The 22,577-nt window shown below is 43.2% G+C and overlaps 3 protein-coding genes across 3 annotated transcripts in view; 2 read left to right on the forward strand and 1 right to left on the reverse strand.

The window, feature by feature from the left end:
- Window positions 1-8: 8 nt before the first annotated feature.
- Window positions 9-5,344, forward strand: LOC141804932 (methyl-CpG-binding domain protein 3-like). The gene is made up of 7 exons (XM_074689610.1): window positions 9-187; window positions 976-1,141; window positions 1,809-1,946; window positions 2,162-2,252; window positions 2,350-2,527; window positions 4,342-4,497; window positions 4,618-5,344. The coding sequence occupies exons 1-6, from the start codon at window positions 174-176 to the stop codon at window positions 4,490-4,492; spliced, it is 738 nt and encodes a 245-aa protein (XP_074545711.1). The 5' UTR covers window positions 9-173; the 3' UTR covers window positions 4,493-4,497; window positions 4,618-5,344.
- Window positions 5,345-6,345: 1,001 nt separating this feature from the next.
- LOC141804400 (RNA-binding protein MEX3B) lies at window positions 6,346-14,784 on the forward strand. Its single transcript, XM_074688799.1, has 4 exons — window positions 6,346-6,859; window positions 7,397-7,971; window positions 9,680-9,924; window positions 10,069-14,784. The coding sequence occupies exons 2-4, from the start codon at window positions 7,464-7,466 to the stop codon at window positions 11,296-11,298; spliced, it is 1,983 nt and encodes a 660-aa protein (XP_074544900.1). The 5' UTR covers window positions 6,346-6,859; window positions 7,397-7,463; the 3' UTR covers window positions 11,299-14,784.
- A 1,901-nt stretch (window positions 14,785-16,685) lies between these two features.
- The window catches only part of LOC141803996 (protein unc-13 homolog A), a 43,734-nt gene continuing 37,842 nt past the window's right edge, over window positions 16,686-22,577 (reverse strand). The window contains exons 39-42 of the mRNA XM_074688171.1: window positions 22,277-22,333; window positions 21,512-21,598; window positions 21,273-21,429; window positions 16,686-19,649 (exon numbers count right to left, since the gene is read on the reverse strand). Of these exons, the coding sequence (XP_074544272.1) occupies window positions 19,361-19,649; window positions 21,273-21,429; window positions 21,512-21,598; window positions 22,277-22,333 (590 nt within the window). The 3' untranslated portion in view covers window positions 16,686-19,360. The remainder of the gene's footprint in view (window positions 19,650-21,272; window positions 21,430-21,511; window positions 21,599-22,276; window positions 22,334-22,577) is intronic.

The following is a 22,577-nucleotide window of genomic DNA, read 5'->3' on the forward strand; positions in this document are numbered from 1 at the left end:
AGACTGGCGGAGTGATCTACAATGACATAGATCCTGAGCAGAGACAGATTGCAGAGGGGATCGATAACAACCACACTCGTTGAAATACTATGATTGTATTTATTTACAGGTTACCGGCTTCATATATGTAACAAGCCACGATCGTTGATAAGCAGCGTATAATAGCGCACACAATGGAAAGAAAAAGGTGAGGCTTTTGAATGTTTTCTTTCAGGAGTTGTAAAAATGAAAGTTTCTCTGCAGGAAATGCACGCATGCATAAGAGCGTTGTGCTGTTTTGTATTACGCTTTAAAGAAAGAACGGGTATTTTACTAATCGTACTTTCATCGCTGCAGCCAAACGTTATTCTTGTCATGTTTGGGGTTTTTTAAGGCTTAGACAACTTTGAAGAACAATAACTTCTACGCCTAATACGGAGACTTTGACGTTCCCCGACGCTGCTAGCTTGATTAGCTAGCTAAGTTTCATTGTTTACACACGCTTGAGTTGCGGTGCATGGGGCCCCGGCACGGTCACGTCAGCACTGCTATAAAAATGTCAATTGCAGTAAAATGATCTTAATCAGAATTGCAGACAATGCTGCCCCATGTGTAGCTCACCTGTAATTCATCTGCTAACAAGTATCTTCAGTTAGCAGGGACCTTATGAAGCGCATTGATACTGTATGATAACCTATGCTGAGTCTGTCGACAGCACATAACTGCAGCTGCATGGAACCCAAACAAGAAACACACAGTTGTGTTGTTATTTTAGTTAGATCACACTTTCAGTGGGTGTGCACAGATGCAAGCAATAGACACCTTAACTCCCTGATGTTTCCAATTTCAGCCCGCCGTTTCGTTAAAATAGAAGCTTCTTTTTGCATGTTGTATTTGCTTGCTTAACGCTACTTTAGCTTTATTATTATTATTATTACTATTATTACAGTCATGTTGGAGGTACTTGTATTGATGATTGTTTCTGTCTTCTTGTAGTTTACCTGTTCAGCGTATTCTCCACAAGCCACAGATAGCTCGCAGTCTGGGCAGCAACCTTCACTCTAACATGAATGCAAGCTCCTCTACGGCTGGACGATCCCTCCTGAACAAAGCACAGCGCAACAGACACAAGCATCTCTATGACACCAACCATCAAATTAGGGTGAGACTGTTTAATTACTGTATTTAGCAGGCACATCTGACCGTATACAACCCCAGGAAGAGTGTGGACTTCTTACAATGATATCTGGATCCTACCAATGACCACATGTTGTTCTCACTAAGCTCTTTGTTGAAATACAACTGTGTCATTTATTATTTCTTAGCATTAAAGAATCCATCTGCAGTTTGATTGCAACCTTTAATTTATGGCAACAGGTTTTTGTTTATTTTGCAGACTGCTGACAAAATTTCTTTCTATTTATTGCAATGGACCAAGTAACATCAAAGGGGAAACAGTTGATCTTTTTCTGGTGAATCTTTCCTGTAGATACTGTGTTAAACTTAGATGACTGCTGCAAAAGATACGTAGTGCCTTGTTAGATATACATCACATAGACTTTTGTGTCTACTTGTAAGTAGGGAGTGATCTTTTTCCCTCCAAAATGTTCATGAATCACAATATTTATTCTTGTTCTTGGTTATTGTAACACATCTTCGCCAGCACATAGCATATTATCCAAAGGGGTGTAGGAGTGTATCCTTAGTTCCCTATTTTGAATATATGTAATAAATTAGTAATTAAATTGTAAAGTTACACGACTGATGCAAATTTTTACACATATTTTACTGAAAGTTAATTCAAGTATCTTTTTTTGATTTTCTTCAAGGCCAAGCCCGATTTAAATACGACACTACCAGTCCGACAGACGGCATCTATCTTCAAGCAGCCTGTCACCAAAGTAACAAATCATCCCAATAACAAAGTGAAGACAGACCCCCAGAAGGCTGTGGACCAGCCCAAACAAGTGAGTTAGACAGGGAAAATATGTGTCTTTTAATACTACAAAACCTTCTGCAGGTGCATTTTTTCCAACTGGCATTGTTTATAATACTTTTCTGTGTTTGTTTATTTATGAAGCTATTTGTCATTGCACTTTGGTAAATGTCTATCTATGCATATGTAGATTTGAGGAAATTGTTCTCATTTGAATTTTCTCTTGTTTTTTTTTGTGTTCATCAGCTATTCTGGGAGAGGAAGTTGTGTGGATTAAATGCGTTCGATATTGCAGAGGAGCTGGTAAAAACCATGGATCTACCCAAAGGCCTACAGGGTGAGGGTTACCAAACAAAGTAGGAGCTGTTGTGTGATTCTACGCAAGTTCAGTTTTGTGGATGTGTGACATGTCCTTCCTCCTCTCCCTTGATTAGGTGTTGGCCCCGCATGTTCAGATAAAACGCTGCTCTCTGCCATCGCCAGCGCCTTGCACACAAGCCCTGCACCAGTCACTGGACAGCTCACTGCTGCTGTGGAGAAAAACCCTGGAGTTTGGCTCAACACAGGACAGCCTCTCTGCAAAGCCTTTGTAGTGACTGATGATGACATCAGGTAGGTCATGAGCAGAGGTCTGCAACCAGCGGCTCTTTAGCCTCTTTGCAGTGGCTCCCTCTGGCCTCAACAAAGAAAATAATTAAGATAAGTAAAAGTTAATTCTTAGCCTAATAGTTACTTTTGTCTTTGTTCATTTTTTCCAGTAATCTTGGTGTTTAAGGTAATACCTTTTTGACATTGAGTTAGAAAAAAAAAGTTTTAATAATTTGTCAACTAAAATGTGCATATATGTGGCAAAAAAATAGCAAACAATGTAAACTTGGAAGACATGATCAGAACAAGCACAAAGCATTTTCTGAAAAGTACCAAATTAAAGAAGAATGAGCATGATCGATTTCAAAATGGTTATGGAAAATTGCAGCTAAGCAGCCACTGTATGTTTTTGTTTTAAATATATATTTAAGTGGGCTAGTTTTTATTTTATTGATTTTACACAAATAGTGAAAGGACTCAAATAGGCCTACCTATTTTAATGTTGAATTCATTTGAAAATAGGCCTATACACTACATTTCTGTTCGGGGTTTCTTTTGTTAGAACAGGTAAAAATAGACAAAGAATACAACTTATAAAACTAAAAAGGCTGCATTTTGTTTTACAGGTCTAGACTACATTTCTTTGGTGAAAGAGGAGACAGAATTGCTCTTTTGATAGTAAAGACTGCAGACCTCTGGTCATGAGGGAGTAGTGCCTCTGCCAACTAAAATCACAGCTTTACTGTCTTTACTGATTGTTTTTTTTTTTTTTTTTTCAGTTTAAGGGTGTCAACCAGATGTCAACTGCAAAAATTTGAGTTTAAGCGTTAGGGTCTGGGGTTCGGCCTTCCTACTATGATGAGGGTCCCAGGTCTTTTTATCATTCTAAGAAATGCTAAGATCTATCAAACATGACTTGTAAAACAGTAAGTTCAGGCTCTTTGTTTAATTTCTGCTTTGATTAAGCTTACTTGGGTCATATTTAAAGAGCCAGAGTAATGCTGGAGACTATTTAAGCAGTAGGACCAGCTTGTTCGAGGCTAAATGCTGGAGAAAAGTATGGAAAATGAGTTGTTGCATCTGACAGGATTATTATATTTTGGGAACAATTTTTTCACTTGGATCTCAGATCTGCTTTGATAACAAAATTCAACCAGGCTCTGAGGTCTCGCCTTTCTCAGTAACACATCAGGTCAGCTCTGTGAATCTTCGACAAAAGTGGATGAAATTCCAAACCTATTTTCTTAGTCCATCAGGGTTTGGATCCGCCCAAACTTTGTTTCTGTCAGCTGTTTTACACTAAATTTTCTGTTTCTCTGTGAATATGATTTTTCAAAATCATTGAGCACTGAAAAAAAACTTGGGATAGACCAATTAACATACATTAAAATAATAATTACTAAATAATGATAAATTACAGGAGAGTGGAATAATGCACAATCTGAGATACAGTCTGTAATACATTAAAAATGGGTCATTAAAGTATGTTACTGAAATTGTATGTTACTCGGTCATTGGGATTTCTGTGTCTTGTTATATCAAGATTTTTTTTCCTCTTTTGTGTATTTTATTCATTTGCTTTTTTATTTCACTCCGCATTCAATAAATGAAGCAATCATACAATGAACTCTATGATACATAATCTTTACCAGTAGACCCAAATTTCTTGTGGCTCCAGGGCATATTCTGCCAAACTGCACAGGCTTAAGTCCCTCTCCATTGTACTCTATGTGTATGAACTTAAAGTGCTGTTTGACATTTTGCTACATGAGAGGATGCAGAAGCTTAAGGTTTTTCACTACTGCCTCTTTTTTGTTTCTTTCATCTGTGTCTATCAGAAAGCAGGAAGACCTGGTGCAGAATGTGAGGAGGCGGCTGGAGGAAGCCCTCACAGCCGACATGCTGGCTCACATAGAGGACACCGCAGCAGACGAGGGAGCCAATAAGGAAGAGGAGAAGGGCGAGCAGGTCAACAAGGAGGAATCATAGCCAAGGTACACACAAACACAGGACTGATTTTGGTGTGCATGAATCCTGTCCTATTCTGATTAACGTAGACTCAATACACTGCTTTGAACTCCCTAACGTGTAACTCTCTCTGGTCTTTCACACAGGCTGATTTGACATGAAGTTTGCTTCTAAAGTCTTCTTCTAAAAAATTTCTCCATTTTGTTTTTTATACTCAAAGCAACCCAAACCTAACTGCAGACATTCTGCAGAATTTGAAGGGACGGATTTCTTTTATTATTTCATGATTTTTATGACAGTAAAATTCTGAAAAGGTGCTCTGAGTTTCAGTTCATGCTTACCTCTACTAGTGTATGGCAGTTGTGGATGGTGCTTTATACAATGCAGTGTTACTCTAGTTAACAACTGCTCAAGTTAAAAACACAAACATGTTGTGTGTTTAATTGTGTGTGAATGTTTTGAGTTACTGCTGAAGTGTATTTTTTGCAAACGGTTCTACCAGTACATGTTCATCTTTTAGGGCTATTTTATATTTTTCTCTGGCACTGTAGGAGATGTTTTCATGTGTGGAGGCATTGGAATGTTGCAGTATGTTTACATTCACACAGCACTCTGGCTGTGAATATTGAACTTTAATACTAGTAAAAAAAGAAAATCAGTTGAAAATGTGTTACTTCTCACAATAACCTCAGTTTACATGGTTTTGACATTTGACCCATGATATCCGTGTTGACATAAGTATTCCAGGTGTTGTTTTGACTGACTACATTTGAGTTTAGACATTGACAGAAAATAAAAAATAAACACCTCAAAGCAGGATGTACTGTACCTTGTTACAAAATTCAAAATGTCACTGTCAAATAAATGCAGCTTGAAATTCCCTGGTGTTGGTTTTTATTTATTCTCTCTTGCATTACAAGAAGCCTGTGGCAGTTGAACTTGGTTTTGCATGTATAAGACTGTCTCCCTTTTTGACTTTTTTTTTTTAACTTAGTCTCACATGCCTTTGGTAAGAGTTGAATATTACTGTCAGGTTGGCTCCTTTCATGAATCCACTGCCTTTGTGAGGTGCAGAAGGTGATATGAGGTCTCAGCAGCCTGAGCTGCTCAGACAATGAGGGTTTTTTATAGTATGAGGCTGAGGTTCAGCAAAGACCACTAGGGGGGGAAACCACAACAAAAACAGCTGTAAGGAAGATCTCTCAGTAGGCAGAGTGGTTGCGCCTTCTGTCTTCATATAGGCTTTTTATGGTATAGCATACACACGTAGATAAACACAAGTATTTACTTATATTGTGTTCAAGGAAAGGCTAGGTCTGATAAATCATATCAACAGGATGAACAAGGCTGTATATAAACGGCACATATTACCATAGCTAGGGTAACAATGAGCAGTGTCCGTCACTATTGATGATGCAGAAAACGAAAGACTGAATAACAGGACAGACACCATGAGGCATTTTTAAGACAGACAAAAATGTATGCGATTAAAAACCAGAAAGAAGAAGAAGGCGCTCTGAAGTCCAGCAAAACAAGGACCACTTTAAAGCCAGCTTTGCATTTCTCAACCAGCTGTTGAGCAATATGAAATGACAATGTGTATTAAAACCAAGAACAAAAAAAAGGGATCATTTAAAACAAAGGAGACAGGCTGAAAGATCAAATTAAACTAATACAAATAATCTTTCATTTTTTAAGAAACACAACCCCTGTTGTTTAGGACAACTAAAAACACCTCATTGGTAGCCATGATGAACACACCCAACCATGAGCTCTTCTTTTGGAATAAATAAAATTTCAAGAGTATGGATGAAAAACACAAGCATAAAAGAGAGGGGGCATAATATAGTCCCCCTGCAGACTGGCAGACACAAAAGCAGTGACAGCAGCAGTGGCTTTGCGTGGATGCTCTCCCCCTTGCTGCATGTGGCCTTTGAACCCTTTGTTGTGTCGCGGGTGACGTCAGTGCCGTGTGCGGGAGACGGAGCGGCGTGCGCCTGGCGAGACAAAGGCGGCGGAGCGACCGGGGTCAGGCAGCAGCGGAGAGCCGAGAATCACTGTTTTTTTTACTAAAAGATACCTGCTAACCTCTGATTTTGGCAGTGGTTTCTCAGACGGAGCGCATGATGAAGGGGCAGTAACGCTATGGGAAATATGTTTTGAGTCCACACAAAGAGGAAAAACAACAGAGCCATCTTTTCAGGTTTTAACGTTTTTTTCTCCTACGCCCCCCTTTTAGCGTGCTAGTTAGCTTAGCTCCATAGCGCTGCACAGGCACAGATCTCCTCCTCCTCCTGCTGCTGCTGCTGCTGGCTGCTTCTCATCTTTCCCTGAAGAAGAAGTGGGCGACAAAAAAAGAGAGGAGCACGTCGACAAAGTCAAGATAAAGTAAGTTCTTTTGGTTTTCCCACTTGTTTAATTTAAAAATAAATAGCAATGCGGCTGTGTGAGGGAATGAGCACAAGTTAGACTGTCAGAGGAGCTAAGCAGCTAGCTATGCTGCTCCCAAACAAAGGGGTCGGCAACGTGACTGAGAGCCGACTGTGTGGGACTAGCCTGTTAGCTCCCTGTTGGAGCTAACTACAGTTTTTGTATCCGTATTAAGCTTAAACTTGAATTTATACGCCTATATTTAAGAATCTGAAGTAAGTTCCGTAATATCTCTTTATATGTTCACGGGAAACCCCTCGGTCTTATGGGGAAAAAATGGAAATAGATTCTCCTGACAAAACAAGCAGCCTCCTGTATGGATTCAGTTGTCAGACAAGAAGCAACAACAGACAAAGCAAGGCGCCCAAATCAACACTATTACTGCATGCTGCTGTTTGTCAGAGTTAGGTGGTGCACCATACTCGTCTTCTGTGTTGTTTCCTGTGTTTTTCAAAGGTAAACAAACACTAATATATATTTATATATATTTTTCAGAAGAGGGTGAGCTCACTCCTAATAAACACAGGCATCCGTGATCTGATGTGAGATCATCGGAGAGACTATGCCGAGCCCTTTATTCCACCCCGAGATTATGGACCACGACGTGGTGATCAGCCAGCATAACGGGGTCGGTCTGCCCCGGGAGACGGACCAGGAGTCTCGGGAAGAAGACCACCAAGAAGCGCTACGTTTCGCCCTGGACCAGCTGTCACTAATGGCCATGGAGAAGGTGGACTGTGGGGGCGGTGGTGGTAGCGGAGGCGGCGGGCTGGTAGATCCCCTGGATGGGACCCAGGGTCCGGGCTCTGAGGGCTGCAATGGTGTGGGCGGAGGAGGCTACGTGGATCTACAGATGATGGAGCATCCTAATGGGTCCCGGGACTCACCAACTTCTTGCTCTCCATCCCCGGAGTACTACGGCTCGGGCGGGTACCACATGGCCGGCTCACACTCCATGCTACACGGGGAACAAAGCTCCGTCCTCTGCAACAGGAAAAGAAGTGTCAACATGACTGAATGTGTTCCTGTGCCCAGCTCTGAACATGTGGCAGAAATAGTGGGAAGACAAGGTAAGAGCATGACTGTTTTTGGCGCTGTTAGCAGAGGACTAAGTGTTTGTTTGCATGTTTGTGAACAGTTTGTTCAGGCAGCATGCAGCCTGCTGGTTCTTTGTTTGGGTGGCTGCCTGGTGAGAGGAGGGTCCCTCAACTTTGGTAGCCTGAGCCTGGCGCTTTGGTTGAGCTGTATTAGCTGTTTGGGTGCTGGATGGAAGCATAATGCGGGAACTTATTTGAAGAATATAATAATTTATCATATAAATGCTCCACTGGAAGTATTGAGACAAAGCCTTGGCAGAGTAAGTCAGAGAGTGAGGTTGATGAGTCGGAGGGGGAGGGGTGGGAGAGGGTCAGACAAAGCGGCAGATTGTCGGGAGTCTGGACATGTCTGGCAGCCTGCACCAAACAAAGGAAATACACCGAAATTTGTTGCTTTTATTTTATCAGAGTTCCCAAAAGCATTTTTGGACACACATCACGGTGCGGTCACCCCTGTGTATGTTTACGGTGTTTTGGGGGCTTTCAGTGCAGATTTTAGGCTGAAACGGGGCAGCAGGCTCACAAACACGGGACTGGGCGGTGTTACGCCCTGCACCCAACCCTGTCTGCCGAGGCTGCTGCAGCGGCCGCTTCGTTTCACATATTTATCCCTTCTTCGTAATTTTCAGCAGCTTATGCCCAACACCTTATTTCTCCTCGTGTTCTGGTTTCGGTTTGGCCGTCTCCGCCGCGGTAGCGTTACGGCATTGTTCTCTTTGTTTGAAAAAGCCATGCTTTCTGCTTCCCAGGATGACATCACACTCCATGCGTCCTATTGGTCGAGCAGAGCGAAGCGTCCATATTTAAAGGAACAGTGCACAGATGATGCTGGAGAAGCATGAGTTGACACAAGCAGACAGTGCAGCAGATATTGACTCAATGTTTGGGCTGACAGTCTCTTTCTGCAGCCACTGCCTCTGCTCTGGCTTCTGTTGATATACAGTTACCAAGTTAAAATAACCACTCACTGTATGAATAACAGCATAAGACAAAAAATACAGAATACAGAGTGATTTGTTTTGTTTGTTTCTTTGAGGACAAGGGATCTTGATTCATTATTAATCTTCAAGAGCTGCAAAAGGTGCTGCATATCACCCATTTGATGAATCACTAGCCAGTTTGAGTTTTTTTTAAATCTTTGCCTGTCATGAAAGTATTTCTGAATCTAAATTTTTTTTTCTTGAATCCTTTGTCAGTAAACTGTCTTTTAGTTTTGCTTGAGCCAAGAAATTCTGAAGGTTTTTTTGGGGGAATTGGTTGAGTTATTTAGTAATATGAGAAATGCTGATTGGTCTTTATCGTGAAGGGAAACAGAGATTCCTCAGATCACTAATCATTAAGAGGTCAGAGAATCATTCAGCAGTGGTGAGAATCATGCCAAGTTGCAGTCCTATTAGAGTTTTGAGGTGAAAAAACACAAGTTGAACAGAAACTAAACTTCTATAAGTTAAGTCTTTGTTAAACTATGTAGGGTGGCAGCATTTCATTGTTTTGGAGACTGTTGCAACTGAAATCAGAGGACCCTTCTGATGTATAAAATCTATACTATGAAAAGTTGATTGACTAAATTCTTTTCCAAAAACAGTGATGCGTTTAGAATAGAACAGTGTTTAAATGTAGGCTGTCAGTTTTGTGTTGCATGGTTACATGTAGGACTAATTTTTGTGTCCGAATCATCCAGGTTGTAAGATCAAAGCCCTGCGTGCAAAGACCAACACATACATCAAGACTCCGGTCAGAGGTGAGGATCCAGTGTTCATCGTGACGGGGCGCAGGGAGGATGTGGAAATGGCCAAACGGGAAATTGTGTCTGCTGCAGAGCATTTCTCTATGATCAGGGCATCCCGCTGCAAAGCAGGAGCACCTGGAGGAGGAGGCGGCTCTCTTCCCGGGCCTCCTCATTTACCTGGACAGACCACCATACAGGTAGAGAAAATCTTCAGTGTGTTTGTTTTCACCACAGAAGAAAAAAAAAACCAACCAGATGTTTTGAGAATGTGTCTCTATTACTGAAGATAGAAAATGGAATTCAGACCCGATGTAAATACGCTTCTCTCCTCTCCGGTCCAGGTGCGGGTGCCCTACAGAGTGGTGGGTTTAGTTGTCGGCCCAAAAGGAGCAACCATCAAACGCATCCAGCAGCAGACTCACACCTACATCGTGACCCCCAGTCGAGAGAAGGACCCAGTTTTTGAGGTGACTGGCATGCCCGAGAACGTTGACAGGGCGAGGGAGGAGATCGAGACCCACATCACGCTGAGAACTGGAACCTTTGTGGACCTGCAGGGAGACAACGACTTTCACACAAACGGCACCGACGTCAGTCTCGAAGGCCTCGGCGCCCTGAGTGGAGGCTTGGGAGCATCTCTGTGGTCAAGAGCCACTGGCCATCACTCTGCCCCACCTCCTCCTCCACCCTCTCCCCCACCTGCTCTCTCCATGTCCATGCATCACTCCTCCAGCAGGAAGATGTCCTCATCAGTCGGCTACCACACGCACAATGGTGGGATGAGCTCAGACAGCTACAGCAACACCCGCAAGGCCAACGAAGGAGGCAGTCCCACCAGCCCCTTTAGCACAGGCTCCAGCAGTGCTGGAGGAGGATTCACTTTTGGGGGCGACTCCACTCCAGGGCTCGCTTCCTCAGATGAACTTGGTTTTGAGTTTACCGCCTCCAACATCTGGGCGCCTTTCGTCAACGGTGGAGCTGGCAGTAAGGGGTCGGGCTCATCTCAGCAGCAGCCGCAGCAGCCTTTACGCCGCAATAGCAGCGGCCTCAGTGGCGGTGCCATAACTCCACGATTGTCTCCAACTCTGCCTCAGGATGCAGGCGTGGGCCCCATGGATCACCCCTTAGCTCGCCGTGCCCAGAGTGACCCCCTCAGCACTCTCTCCTGGCTTCAGTCCAGCAGTGCTGGCGGCGGCTCCTTCTCTGGAGCGTCCAGCTCCAGCTCAGGTGGCTCATCCACCGGTTACTCCTCCTGCTCGGCGTCCTCCCTGCCCGGGGGCTCACCCACTGACTCCGAGGGAGGCAGCAGTGGTGTGGGCCTGAGCTCGGGGATGCTGAGTCGACTCAAAAGCAGCTCTGGAGGCCCCGGGGTGGCTGGCCTGGTGGGCGTCAGCCCGGGGATCAACAGGGACTGCTTCGTCTGTTTCGAGAGCGAGGTGACAGCGGCCCTGGTGCCCTGTGGCCACAACCTGTTCTGCATGGAGTGCGCCGGGCAAATCTGTCAGTCAGCTGAGCCCGAGTGCCCCGTCTGCCACACCCCCACCACACAGTGCATCCGCATCTTCTCCTAATGCCCCAGCAGGAGGGGGGCTGGAAGAAAACTTGGGGGGGGGCACCAGCCACCACCAGGCAGAGGCGATGGAAGGATTCACACTAATAACTATCACACACACACACGATGGACCATAATAAATGCATTAATAGAGATGATGATACTATAAGGATGTTGATTTATTTCCAATAACTGTCAGTTAATAATAACAGTAATAAGTACAATGACTTATTTCCGGAGGTGGTGGAAAGCGTCTGCAGACACTTTGGGCTCAGACGGTGTTGGTGGTGAACTTTTGGAAGGAAACTAGTGTCTTATCTCTCTTCAGGCCTTCATTTCGACCTGCAGTGGCTCGCGCTGCCGACAGGTCCGTCTCAACATTTCTCCATTCGAGCTTCTTCAGATCTTTGCCTGCTTTTCTCTCTCACAGCCTTTCCTTTTGACACTTTTGTACTTAACAGATATTTTTCGATGAAGCTGTCAATGAGGCCTGCACTTTTCTACTCCCTTATTTTAATGTTCTGGATAGGACACAAACTGTTCCGACAAATCCCCCCACTCCCACCTCTCCCTCCCGCTCTTTCACTCATGCTGTTGTTTGTGACATGAAGCGGCGGGGGGCGGGGGACGCCTATTTTTCTGTACGCTTGGGACTTTTTTATTAAAGGTTGGGCACATAGTCGGGCACCTAGCAGAACATAACACCCAGGGGACCTCCTTTAAGATCAACTCCCGTTTGTCTTTTCATTCAAGACAGTTAGCCATCAGCAATGCCAAATGAATGCTATTAATAGGCATGTATTATTTCCTGAACAAATCCAGTAATAAGTAGATGAGTCTGCCCCACATTTGGAATGTGGATGCTGCATCGATTCACATGACTTCTCCTTTAATAAGTGAGAAATGTGAGGAGTGTTGCTGTCTGAGGTCAGTTCTCTGTATGTTTGGGCTGCCTGACAATCCCTTTACATCCTTCTCTCTGTTTCGTGTGCGTGTGTGTATGTGAATAATGCCCACTCATGCTGTGTTACATCAGCGCCATTAAGATCTGGTTTCCTCTCTTTCACTCACACAGTCTTACAGGAAGTGGATGCTCTGATCCATCAAACGCCGGGATGCACTCCTCTCACATCCTCCGCCTGTTACACTCAGATCGGCTCGATTCTTGTTTTTTACTCTGCCTGCTCACTGTGGGGCCCACGAACAGGTTTTGAATCCCAGAATAAGACAGGGCTTTTCTGATGTCACTCGTGAATGCTTTTGTCTGATGAGGTTTAAGGAGGGCAGTCACTCCATGTAATAACTAGGGGCTTGATTTGAACCTTTTCTTTTTCATGCACTGTAACTCCCAGCCCCTTTAAAAAGGAAAGAAAAAAAGAAACAGCTCTTACTGTTTGTGTTTTGGTAGTTTTGGTCTTCCACCCCATTTTCACAGCGAAGCTGTTAGGCACTCTCTCAGTAGACACACACACACACACACACACACACACACACACACACACACACACACACACACACACACACACACACACACACACACACACACACACACACACACACACACACACACACACACACACACACACACGGCGCTGTGGCCCTGGCTTAATGTGGTGCACTACATGGTTAGTTGTTTGAGATTTGTTCTGTTTCCTAGTGTTACTCTAAGTGAGGCGGTTCCATCCTGTTTAGTGTTTGTGTTTTTAAATTCAGTGTGAGTTTGCAGTAACTGCCGCCAGTAGTGTTTAGACTGTATGTATGACTCCGGCGGCGTGGTGGGACACGGTTGCTGTTAGCGGCCCCTTTCGAACATGCATGGAAATCAGCTCATAGAATGAGAAAAGCCATGACAACAGAATTAAAGCGACACACGTAATTCTCAAAGGGCTTCCTCTGACCGCACAGACACATGACCACATTCTTCAGGCTCACACATGTAGGTAGAATCAACTTATCCTTTATGGCAGCTAGTAGCTAGGTCATCCAGGGCTTCCAGACACTTTTTGTGTTCAAATCCCAGCAGCTGCAGAATGTTTTTGCTCTTTGTTTTTAGTGTTTTTTCTTTTAAAAGTCCCTACAGTCATCACTCTCTGATCCTGTCTGTTGTTTTGCAGTGTGTCAGGATGGGTTGTAGGGTTTTAATATCAAGGAAAAAAGGGTAACTCTACTTGAGTAAATAGTTGAAAATGGGCAGTTGCTGCTGTGCTTTGGTGCTCCAGCCAGTTTAACGTTTATTTGCTGTCCGACTGTTTGTTTGCTTATTATGTGACAGCAGCTCCACAGAGGAATCTAATAAGTCGCTGTCCTGGTTGAGCACAGCAGTGCACTAGTTCATGTGTCCAAATGTGTAGGAATAAAAAAAATCTGCCCAGGAGCTTAACCGGTAGTCTTTATAAAGGCTATCCCATGGTGCTTTGGTGCAACTCCCTGCTGAAACACAGCTCAAGAACAAAGCAGTGGGGAGGGGGCCTTTCTGGATTCTCTTACAGCAGATCTGACAACCCTGTTCACATTCTGGTCCAAACACAGCGGCCCGTCCCCTCGTCAGGCTGGTCAATGTTACATTTTGTCTTGTGCGCACTCGGGAACAGACGCAGGGCTGCGAATGTGTGTGAATGGACAGGTCAGGGGTGACTGTTGTGCGAGTCTGCTGAGGCCAATCTTGAAAAAAAGCCCTTCTTCAAGCTGTCCAAGTGTTCAAGGGATAAAATGTGTTGTAAATGCCAGATCGGGTCTAATGTAGACTTGTGTGTTGCACTCAGATGTTTCTGGCCAATGAGAGAATGTTGGGGTTTATTGTACAGTAGTTTAATTGTTCTAAAGGTACAAGTTTTTTCAGATTGACTGCTGAATTTTTTAATATTATTATTTTTTTTAGCCAAACCTCTCCCCCTCCCCCATTTCCTTCCTAAATGTTTGAAAACAGGGTTTCCTGAGGCATGCTAGCCAGTGACCTCTGACCTTTTTTTTGTGATTTGAGGGGGGGATGCAAAGAGAGCCACGCCAGTAAGGGGTGACAGACACCTCTCAGCCTCTGCTCTCCAATTTTTTGCTTTAATTCTTTTGTATGCAGAACCAAAATGTAAAATGTCAGTAAAGTAGGTTTCAGGCCTGACCTGAGCGTGTAAATACCCTGAATACAATCATTGGGATCTTGTTTTCAAAGCAAAATGACCTAATTGAAGATAAGTGTAGTTTCTAAAGAACATGTATCATTATTTGTAAGTTAACCATCTGCATGTCTTCAAGCCACCTGGCATTAGCTAATAATTTTTAAGATAAAAAAAAACTTTTTACACATTTTATTTTTTACAATTTATTTGCTTACCTAAATATCCCAGACAATAATGTGACCCTTTTTATTACTTCAAATTTATTTTTGTTTTCCATTTTTTATTTTCTTTGTTTCCTGTGTACTACATATAGGCAATTTATAACAAAATGAGAAAATTATTGAAGAAATTTTAAAATTGAAATATATTTTATTTGAAAGTTTATGGACCTTTTAACCGTGAGCCGGGAAAATTGTATAATCATATAATTTGAGCTGACTTGACGGTTATAAGAAATGTATCAAGAGTTTTATTTTTTATGCTTCTTTAATAAAGTCTTGTTTTTGGTTTCATTTTTTTACTGTAAAATAAGAAATTGTGTGTTGTCTTTATTTCTCTGGAGTGGGAAGCAGCTGTGCCTTTGCCACATGGTGGCAGCACGGGCTCACCTGCAGCAGGTAATGATATGCAGTGTTGTGTAACAGTGCAGACGTGTGCTTGATGTTTGAGGACAGTCAGACTGTACCAGGAGAAACCTGAATTCAGCAACAATACAGATTTGGTTTGGGTTTTCAAAGAAATGTAGTATTTACTGGAAATAATGCTGGAATATATTTTACAAAACAGCTTTAGAGTGCTCGATCAAAAAGAAGCTGTTTGGCATCGTGTGCTTTTATAAATCAAGTTTTTGAGACAGCTGCTTTTATAGAGTACAGGAACAAATTAATTTTCTGATGTTTAACAGTACATTGGCACAAAACCAGAAAAAGAGCAACTTTTTGTTTATTTAGTTAATAGAAAATAGGAACTTCAAATTCAGGTTGTAGGTATCAGAGTAACTTGATTAAAGCAGGGGTCACCAACCTTTTTGAAACCAAGAGTTACCTCAAAGGAAATGAGTGGTGAAGGGCAACTTCTCTGATATAAACTTCCTAAAAAAATTGCAATCCAACCAATTATCCTGTAGTTCTTTACACATATGGTGAAAACAGCCCTATCTCACAATGATAAGGAATCTTTTAAAAAAATATCCTGGATCCAGACGGTGATCCAGATCACCTCCAAAATTAAATCACGTCTTCCTTATCCCATTTTGAACATTTCCTGGGAATTTCATCAAGATCCATTCATTACTTTTTAATTATGTTGTTAACAGACAAACTCTCCCCAAAACATAACCTCCTTGGTGGAGGTAATAACGATTTATAAAACAATGATGGTTAGAAACACATTTAAATTCCTAGAAGGAGCCTCACTGTGACTAGTAATGTTTTTGGGAACATGCCTCACAGAAAACCTTAAGTGGTTCTTGCGGGTGCCCAGGTGCCCGTGGACACTGTGTTGGTGACCCCTGGATTAAAGTATAAGGTGTGTGACTTCCAGGCGCAGCCCCCTGATGCATGTTTACCCAAACTCTACTCATTAGCTGTCCTATGATTTAAAGCCAAAAAATAATCTTCAACAAAAGTATCTATTTTTGGTGCGTAAACTAAAAGAAACAGAGAAAAATAAGGGGCATTCTGTTTGGCCACACATGGCATTCTCAGTTGTATAGTTGACTTTATTTTCCTAAGGCTGGCTTTTGATGGTAAACATGGAACTGGTGAGTAAATTGTCACAGGAGCAACGTAAAGAGCTGAATCTACTGCAGCGTTTTGTGAAGTTTGTCCCTCAGTTTGGCTCCTTCAGTCTTCAGCACAGTGTAGCAGAAAAAAAAACCTCAGGATGATTTTTGTAGGTTTTAATATGTTTGCAGATGTTAAAAGGAAAACGTTCCTGCTGACTTTTCATTTTACTGAAACAGCCTTTTGTTTCCACTTCAGGGCGTGGACAAGGAGCTCAAACATCTGGTTCAACTTGTGCAAAGTGGTGGTGTGTGATTCTCCCCCTCTCCCTCCTCACAGGGGTCAAAGGTCACAGCCAAGCAGAGTGAGTGCTCACTGAAGTGGAAGCTGGTTGTTCCAGCTGAAGATTTGAAGCAATAAAAAAACCCTGTTGTTTCCATGTGAGAGGGAACAGCATCTGGTGAAACACTTGTCTGGTTCAGACCTTAATCCATCAGCGCGAGGATTCAAAGTTTTTTTTCCTTCAACCACAAGAGGAATAATAAGGCAGACGTTTAGATTGTGACACAAATGTCCTTTTAATAGGAAGCAGATCACAATCAGGCTGCATTCCAGTTTCTCTTCATCCTCATTTAAGAACAATCAATAATGATAAGAAACAAATTAGAAACATCCTCTGTAGAAAATAATTCTCTCATGCGAGTTCTGTGTTCACACTACATTCATATTGGTTACAGATGACGTATTCACAAGCCTTAAAAAAACATTGATGACTCATCGTCACATAGCTTTGGAAATCGAAAAACAAGGGAAAATAAAAAGCCGAAGAACATCGAAGAGACACGTGCTGGCACGATTAAGTTTTCCCATCATGCAATTGTTAGGTGAGTCTATTCACAGGGGTGGGCGTCATTGGTCTCCGCAGAGTTGTGTCGCCGTGCATGCATGCATGTGTGTCTTCTTACATGTGCCCTTTGTGCTTGAGCAAAGACCTGTGTAGATGTGTGAGTGTGTGTGTGTGAGTGTTTGAGTGTGTGCGCATTCAAGTGTGAAGCAGGCAACCAACGAGCCCAAACTGGATTTTGCTTTCTCAGCTCCAACCTTGACGTGTAAAACTGATTCTTGAGACCTGGGATCACTCAAGACGACACACACAGAATGAACCTGCGCTCACTGTCCAATGTAATGGAAAAAAGTTCATTTTAAAGGAGCAGTGCAACCAAAACAGATGATTGACTCATGATGAGGCAGTGTCATTCGACTCTTCCTTTGACATAGAACAGCGCGGCAGCCGACGATTAACATTTAAAGCTTTGTTTTTGGCAGGATCGAACAGCATTTAGCAAAGACAGCATGTGACAGGCCAGCAGGGACGTCTGGTGCAGCTCCACTCAGTGACAGGAAAAACACACTGCAGCCTTTTACCGGCTGTCACCGATAGTGAGCATCACCAACACACCACGAGACTGTGACGGAGAAGAAAAGTTTCACTTAACCCTCATGACAGGACGAAAGAGTAAAACATGAACAACGTAAAAGCTTGGCGGTGACTCTGATGGCTTTTTATCTCTCAAAAAAAAAAAACATACTCAAAATCTGCTTCATGCAAATTTGGTCCTACTGAAAAGGCAAATAGGATTTCTCTGTTACCCAAAACACGTGAGAAACAGCTTACACACACTCTGTACAGGAATGGGGATTTTATGAGTCCATAAATAAATATCACAAAGAATCATAAGCTTCCCATTCCTCCATGCAGATATTGCAGTTGGTGCTGTAGGTACATCGACAGCGCTGTACGTTTTGGGTATGTAGGTACAATATATTGCTCACAATCTCCCAGCCCATTGTGCCGGTGTGACATTCAGCCCACACACACACACTCATGCACACACACACATTAACAAAAGACACAGCAGTGTTCATGGAGAGGTTTGTCCTTCATGTGAACCACAAGGTTCTGTGAACGTTCAAACTATTGCCTTTAAGAGTTGAGTTTGATCACGTCGGTCAGCATCAAGTGTCCTTCTGGTGTCCTGTGGATCATTTAGAGTTCCTCCACAGTGTCGTTTGTGAGAGATCTCATGAAGGAGTGTGTGCAGCGAGAGGGGGGAACATGGTGGCTAACAGAAGCAAGGAGAGCATGTGTGTGAGTGTGTGGTATGAAATCCCAGTCCACTCATCCTGTAGCCCTTTTTAGAGTTGTGTGCACTCGAGGGGTGTGTGGATGTGTCAGACTCTTGGGTATTGCTCCATTTTTTTTGTTGTGATGTTAAGCAAAGAAGAGAAAAGAAAAGGAAGCACACAACAGCCTTTAATTTTGCTGTTATCAGATGACAACAGGCTCAGCTTTCTCCTGTCAGTGCGTTTCTCCACGATGATCGAAGTTTGTCAGGTCAGGATTATAAAACCTTGTTATATATGCACCATGCTCACACAGGAAAACATCAGAGGCACCCATCTTTTTGTGGCGAAGGGGCAGGAAAGTAAATCACAGTGATCCTGGGGTCAACATGCAGGGTGTTTGTACGTTACAGGACACATTCGCGCTGACGTTGCCCCTGGACGCTGAGCTAAGGTCAGTGTTGTTTTGTGTTGATTTTTCTCCATTTGGATTTTTTGGGCAGAAAGCTGATCTTGGATGTGTGCCTGCACTCCAGCTTACATGACACGTCACACCTCAGGAAGACTACGCAGAGCAAATGACAGGGGTGAGGAGAGAGACGGTGGGGGAGAAAGGATGGCAGACTGGAAGAACGACTCACAATCGGGCAGGCAAAGCGGACAAAAGACAGACGGACGGAGCAGAGCTCGGCAAGAGCTGCTCTGCTGAAGACACAGAGAAGCAAAAGTGCAAAGTGGTCGTTCTCAATCTATTCACATGGTTTTCTTTTTTTTTTTTAACTCTATAACTTTAAATTTACAGCATACAAAAGGTGAGATGTGTCCTCGGTAAGGTAAAGTGAGGGATTGAGAAGTGCTGCTGAAGTCAAGTGAAGCTAATCCTAAACTGTGGGTGTGAAATCTGTTAAATGAACGGTGTGTTTTTATAAATATGGTCCTCTGTGTTTGCATTGATAACATTGCGATGTGAATGTTTCATAATGTATGCAGGTATATATGTACAACAGAGCATTTCGTGTGTGTGTGCTTGTGTATTGCACTTCTATGTGGGTGAGTGTGTGTTATATGTGTGCATAATACTATGTCTATGGGGGGGTTGTGCACACTTGTGCTCCCCATCTCAGCTGCGGCCCTCCTCCGCTGAGCGCTGGTCCGACTTGAGTTTGACGAACTCTTTGGCCACGTCGTCATTGTTGCGCTGGGAGAGGATGCGCAGCACCGTCAGGCCTGTCTCGTCCATGTGGACGCGTCGGCCCAGCGGCATCCAGCAGGTGACGCTGCCTTTATTGACGATGTCCTTTACTTGCAGCAGGCCCATGCCCACAGTGCGGTCCTCTCGGGCAAAGCAGTAGTCCTTCACACACACCTGCAGCTCGTAGCTCTCTGGACCCACCTCAGTGCCCAACGAGCTGGAAAACAAGACACAATCAGTCATGTTTTCACAAGCCAGAAATCAGAGGGTCTCAGCACTCAAACAAGACCCACACATGTAGTTACAATATTAAATATTCTTGGTAAACATGGGTAAACGTTCCAATCTGTTGGTAAGCTTGAGCATGTAGGGATGGGGACCTGGATGAGGCTGAACAGAGGGTGTTTGCAGACCCCAGGCTCAGGATGATGAAAGGAGTTTAAATGATGTAAAGTTACAAAAGAGGGTTTACAGAGTGAAAATATAAAACTCAAAATGAAACAAGAGTTCAGAACGTCAAATTATAGTAAAACACTTTGTATGAAACTTTTTTTTTCTTAATCATCTCGTACAAAGATGGAGGAGTAATTAGCCATCCAATAGCTGAAGCTATTTAGCACATGTCAGGCACCTCAGGCTGTGGCATCCCATATAAAGGGATTATCAGTCTACGTCGTCATAAAGATGCACATGCATCTTGACTGCAGAAGAAGTGTTCAGCTCCATTCATTCAGACCAGTTAGCATTTTTGTAAACACTAAATTCAGCCTGCTGTCAGCATAAAAATGCACAGTTGTTCTATGGTCAGTTTTTAGAAACGATACTATACAACAGAGCCAACGTCTATCAAGTTTTGACCGTCACAGAGCAACCAGTGTTTTGGAGTTAATAGCGACCATGCTAACTGGTGACTCTCAGCCAACAGTATCAGTAATTAATGGCCGAGAGTCACCAGTTAACACGGTCACACTTTACGCTGAAACACCAGTGACGTCTGCAGGTAAATAATTAACTCTGGATGTAGTTTTTTAATTATTTTATTATGAACGGGTCTCAGACTCAGCAGTCTATGTGCTTTCTTTAAGTTTGGGAGGGTTTCTAATTTATTGACACATGTTTGCATCCTGGTCTGTCACAGTCTGGTAAGTGTCCACGGATAATGCAGTCATGAGCATCAGGTGAGAGTTGTGTGTTTAAATTACTCTCTGGGTACACGCCAGAAACGTCTGTCCACCTAATATCTGTCCACTTGCTGATCTCTTCTGTCCACTCACTGCTATTTCACAAACCTGGAAGCTGTTTACCATCCATATAAGTGATGATATTTAGTTTAAAAATGCGTTTTTTGGTGGTTAACTCCTCCACGTCAGTTGACAAGCCATCATGCTCCGCACTGCTTCTGCATCCTAGTTGCGTGCATCCGGCGTCGTTGATAAACAAATAATTCCTCAATAGGTATGTGGAAGGCTCTCAGCACAGAGCCCTACTGCGAAATATAACTTATTACATGCAAATAATTGACATGGGGGTGGTCCTCACTAAAGTTTTTTATAACATCTGGGACAAAGCATAACCCCTGATCCTGCTCTATGAAAACATAGCGATGCACATTTGGCACATTTCAATTTTATGTCTTCAATTCTTACAGTTTTAACACAAAATGGTGACTTAAGCCTGTAGAAACTGTTGATGAACATTGCCTCTGCTTCTTCTTCTTCGTCTTTAATGAAGCTGATTGGTTGATGTGTGTCATGAATGCCCAGCGAGGCTCCAGAGGTGAAAGTTAAAGTAAAATGCACCCATGATATGATTAAATCCCCCAGGATCAGCAGATACTCACTACTGGAAGCTCTCATTAAACTTCGGGGACCAGCTGTTGTTCTTGGACTTGGTGGCAAACTTTCTCTTTTTGTCACTGAGGTGAGGACCGATGATGTAGACCTCAACGAAGGGCCTGAAGCCCTGAGCCTTCCACTTCAGGTCATTAGCAGCTACCACTGAGGGATGAAACAGTGCATGTTAAAAAAAGAAACCTTAAAAGCAACAAAAACAGATTTCATCCTGCTCTGCTTCTCCCACCTTTCACACTGATCTTGTGCTCCCCATTCGGCTGAGGTAAAATGTCCACGCACATGACCACCTCGCCGACTGAATCCACTCCTGATGCTACAAAGACATAGATAAAGAGGAAGTGAGTGTGTGCAGGCATGATGCATCAGCTGAGTGTGACTATATTTAAAAATATACACACACACACACACACACACACACACACACACACACACACACACACACACACACACACACACACACACACACACACACACACACACACACACACGCATACAGGTTCCCTGTGATGACCAAATGAGCAGGACTTGGCCGGGTAAGCAGCTTCTGTGCCAGCTCTCATGCTGACAAATGGCAAACTGTAATGTAGCAATAGCTTGTAATTTGTTCTGAGCGCTCTGTTTATGCTGCTGAAAAAAAGAAAAACAGAAATGGGCAGAATCCAAACTGAAACATAAGTTTCTAAAAAAGACTTTCCCATTTCTGATCACTGCTTTTCTCTCCATTTGTGTCCACATGACCACTGTTTTGGACACCAGTCGCCTCAACGTTCACTTTAACTCGTTCACAAGCTTTATCTATGGGAAGTAGTCTCATTTATGAGTTGGGTTTTCTCCCAAGCATCCAATAAAAAACAAGAGCTGATGAGAAATAAAGTAGAAAAGAAGTTGAGCGTTCACCGCTCACAGTCTGGTCATCTTTGGCTCATGACAGTTTGATCACACAGACGTCTGTGTGTTGCTCAGAGGAACACACTGATATTAGCGGACTTACGTTTCTCTGGTGGTGTGTCTTCATTGGCTGTGTACCTGATCCCTTTCCCTCCATGGACTGAGGGGAGACAGAAGACAGTCGGCATCAGGAGAGGGGAGGAGAGGAGAGGAGAGGAGAGGAGAGGAGAGGAGAGGAGAGGAGAGGAGAGGAGAGGAGAGGAGAGGAGAGGAGAGGAGAGGAGAGGAGAGGAAAGGAGAGGAGAGGAGAGGTTAACATGTGGAACAGAAAGTTCTCTGAACTCTTTAAAAGATTTCTTTTTAGTTTGAAACAATATGAAGCTAAAACTGCAGTGCAAATAGAA

Source organism: Halichoeres trimaculatus, unplaced genomic scaffold (genome assembly GCF_033239565.1).
Source record: "Halichoeres trimaculatus isolate MK-OKI-2021-1 unplaced genomic scaffold, fHalTri1.1 fHalTri1_scaffold_15, whole genome shotgun sequence".
Lineage (NCBI taxonomy): Eukaryota > Metazoa > Chordata > Actinopteri > Labriformes > Labridae > Halichoeres > Halichoeres trimaculatus.

What these genes read in the sequence shown, in the direction of transcription:
- LOC141804932 (XM_074689610.1), top strand. An exon ending in CTGTGGACCAGCCCAAACAA is followed by an intron (nt 1,947 to 2,161) that starts GTGAGTTAGACA and finishes TGTGTTCATCAG; the next exon opens with CTATTCTGGGAGAGGAAGTT. An exon ending in TCTACCCAAAGGCCTACAGG is followed by an intron (nt 2,253 to 2,349) that starts GTGAGGGTTACC and finishes TCCCTTGATTAG; the next exon opens with GTGTTGGCCCCGCATGTTCA.
- LOC141804400 (XM_074688799.1), top strand. Translation starts at nt 7,464, where the DNA reads ATGCCGAGCCCTTTATTCCACCCCGAGATTATGGACCACGACGTGGTG. An exon ending in AGAAATAGTGGGAAGACAAG is followed by an intron (nt 7,972 to 9,679) that starts GTAAGAGCATGA and finishes CGAATCATCCAG; the next exon opens with GTTGTAAGATCAAAGCCCTG. An exon ending in CTGGACAGACCACCATACAG is followed by an intron (nt 9,925 to 10,068) that starts GTAGAGAAAATC and finishes TCTCCGGTCCAG; the next exon opens with GTGCGGGTGCCCTACAGAGT.